The sequence below is a fragment of the Embiotoca jacksoni genome, unplaced genomic scaffold (assembly GCF_022577435.1).
Source record: "Embiotoca jacksoni isolate LCO1_2020_lvr unplaced genomic scaffold, fEmbJac1.0.p SCAF_48, whole genome shotgun sequence".
In the NCBI taxonomy this organism is placed as follows: domain Eukaryota; kingdom Metazoa; phylum Chordata; class Actinopteri; family Embiotocidae; genus Embiotoca; species Embiotoca jacksoni.
The window spans coordinates 263,791-267,035 of NW_027185401.1; the positions used below are offsets into that span (position 1 = coordinate 263,791).

At 41.5% G+C, this 3,245-nt stretch overlaps 1 protein-coding gene across 1 annotated transcript; it reads left to right on the forward strand.

Annotated features, from left to right (window-relative positions):
- Positions 1-302: 302 nt before the first annotated feature.
- LOC138210837 (E3 ubiquitin/ISG15 ligase TRIM25-like) lies at positions 303-2,963 on the forward strand. Its single transcript, XM_069170170.1, has one exon. It carries the CDS (start codon positions 360-362, stop codon positions 1,446-1,448), a length of 1,089 nt encoding a protein of 362 aa, XP_069026271.1. The 5' UTR covers positions 303-359; the 3' UTR covers positions 1,449-2,963.
- The last annotated feature ends 282 nt before the right edge of the window (positions 2,964-3,245 follow it).

Consider the following 3,245-nt stretch of genomic DNA (forward strand, 5'->3'; position numbering starts at 1 on the left):
TTTAAAGAAGAAGCTAGAAGTTGAGTTAAAGAGATGAAATAAACCTGAATGGGAAGGAAGTGTTATTACAATACTTGAAAGAAACAGGTTTGAGGAAAATAATTTTGTTCACTGAATTGGTAAAACCTATATTTTATATTTTAGGTTGATTTTTATTTTCATTTATTTATTTATCTGTCACATTTCCTTGTTCCCTCCTTCAGATCTGCAGCTGGAAGATGGGCGGAGCCAACATGGGTGGAGTCTAAGAGCTGATGTCCTCATTGGCTGCAGAGTCACATGATGTTTAATTCAGAGCTGAAACCAGTTTTATCTTTGAGGAAGTGAAACTCACACAGTCACTGCTGCTGAGAGGTGAAATGGAGCAGAAAGGAGTTCAGTTGGACCGAGAAACCTTCTCTTGTTCCATCTGTCTGGATCTACTGAAGGATCCAGTGGGTCTTCCATGTGGACACAGCTACAGCATGGAGTGTATTAAAGTCCACTGGGACGGACAGGACGGGACAGGAGTCTACAGCTGTCCTCTGTGCATGAAGAAGTTCATACCAAGGCCTGTCCTGGACAAAAACACCATGTTGGCAGCTTTAGTGGAGGAGCTGAAGAAGACTGGACTCCAAGCTGCTCCTGCTGATCACTGCTATGCTGGACCTGAAGATGTGGCCTGTGATGTCTGCACTGGGAGAAAACTGAAAGCTGTCAAGTCCTGTTTAGTCTGTCTGGCTTCTTATTGTGAGAAACACCTTCAGCCTCATTATGATGTCGCTCCATTAAAGAAACACAAGCTGGTGAACCCCTCCAAGAAGCTCCAGGAGAACATCTGCTCTCTTCATGACGAGGTGATGAAGATGTTCTGCCGCACCGATCAGCAGATTATCTGTTATCTCTGCTCTGTGGAGGAACATAAAGACCACGACACCGTCTCAGCTGCAGCAGAAAGGACCGAGAGGCAGAGAGAGCTCGAGGGGAGTCGAGGAAAGGTCCAGCAGAAAATCCAGCATAGACAGAAAGATGTGAAGCTGCTTCAGCAGGAGGTGGAGGACATCAATCAGTCTGCTGAGAAAACATTGAAGGGCAGCGAGAAGCTCTTCACCCAGCTGATGAGTCTCCTCCTGGAAAGAAGCCGCGATGTGAAGCAGGAGGTCAGATCCCAGCAGGAAACCCAAGTGAGTCGAGTCAAAGAGCTTCAGGAGAAGCTGGAGCAGGAGATCGCTGAGCTGAAGAGGAAAGACGCCGAGATGGAGCAGCTCTCACACACAGAGGATCACAACGAGTTCCTGCACAACTACCCCTCAGTGTCAGCACTCAGTGAGCCTACAGACTCATCCAGCATCCATATCCGTCCTCTCACCTACTTTCAGGATGTGACAGCAGCTGTGTCAGAGGTCAGAGATAAACTACAGCAAGTTCTGGATGAAGAATGGAAGAAGATCTCAGTGTCAGTGAATTAAGTGGACGTTTTACTGTCACAACCAGAACCAAAGACCAGAGCTGGATTCTTAAGATATTCACAAGAAATCACACTGGATCCAAACACAGCAAACAGATACCTGTTATTATCTGATGGGAACAGAAAAGCAACTTTCATGATTCAGAATCAGTCTTATTCTGATCATCCAGACAGATTCAGTAGATATTGTCAGGTCCTGAGTAGAGAGAGTCTGACTGGACGTTGTTACTTTGAGGTAGAGATGAGAGAAAGAGGAGGAGTTGATGTAGCAGTCGCATACAAGAATATCAACAGAACAGGGAGCTGGATGGAAAGTGTGTTTGGACGTAATAACAAATCTTGGTCATTAAATTGTTCCAATAACAGTCTTTGGTTCAACAACATTGAAACTCCCGTCTCAGGTCCTCCATCCTCCAGAGTGGGGGTGTACCTGGATCACAGTGCAGGTACTCTGTCCTTCTACAGCGTCTCTGAGACCATGACTCTCCTCCACAGAGTCCAGACCACGTTCACTCAGCCGCTCCACGTTGGGTTAGGGTTCGGGTTTTGGTTAGGGTCTGTCTTCGTTGGAAGCACTGCTGAGTTTTGTAAACTGAAATAAACTGAAGTCTTTCAGGTTTCAGTGAGTTTAAACCTGCATTTTCATTTTCCATTTCATTTTCTCTCCATCATTGAGGCGTTTCTGCTCTGAACAAAGATCTGCTGTCAATCAAGCATTATGGGCGTCACCTGGACGTCTTCTTGATAGTTGTTATCTTCATGTTAATATGTTTTATTATTATTTTTAAGCTCTTTTCACACCGTTCCTGTAGTGAAAACCACGTATCTAAATTTGGTGAAGTTGAATTTTGAATTATTTTCTGTTAAACTAAAGAGATTTAAATGTTCTTTTATGGACTGAGATGATTCTCCTGCTAAATTAACTATTTTAAAAAACCTGACAAAGCTGAAAAGGTGTTTATTTCTTAGATACGTGGTTCTCACAGGACAGCAACGCTCCAAATATGTGATGATCTGGTTCAATATGACGCTTTACAAATCAACAATATATAAAGTAGTTGAAATGAGCAAAACCTTCAGTGACTATGACGGTAAAATTCACTTTAATCCAGCAACAATATGAATCTACAAACATCACATATATAATAGTAAAACACCAACAGGGAACATTTTCTGATTCGTGTGTACTTTTACTTTTTGTGTTTTCAGTGTATTTTTGCTGACGAAACTTTTACTTCAACAAGGTTTTGAATGCAGGGCTTCTAGTATTTTCAGTCTGGTATCAGAACTTTTTCTGAAATAAAGGAGCTGAATTCTTTCACTGCTTCATATATAGTAATGTAGATTATTCAGAGGGAACAAAGCAGCACTTTTACTTTAATACTTTCACTAAATGTTGCTGCTAACGCTTCTGTACTTTTACCTGAGTAAGCTGTTTAATTAAGGACTTTGACTTGTAATGGAGTATCTTTGTTTTCTTTGCTGTATTTGTACTTTTACTTCAATAAATGTTCTGAATACTTCATCCACCATTTGTCTGAGTTGAATTTGAAACTAGATTAGATGTTCACAAGGGGAACACGTCTGCACTACATTTAACTATAGTATGGAGGAATCTAGCAGGGATGTGTGAGTGGGATGTAGAAGATGAAACATCGGTGGGTGGTGGCCATTTTCCAATATGTTGTAAAGTATTATTACAAAGGAGGAAGCAGGAGATATAGTGGGTAAGTGGGTCTTTAAAATATATATATGTGAGAGAGAAATGGATCAAATAGATTTAAATGAAGATATTCAA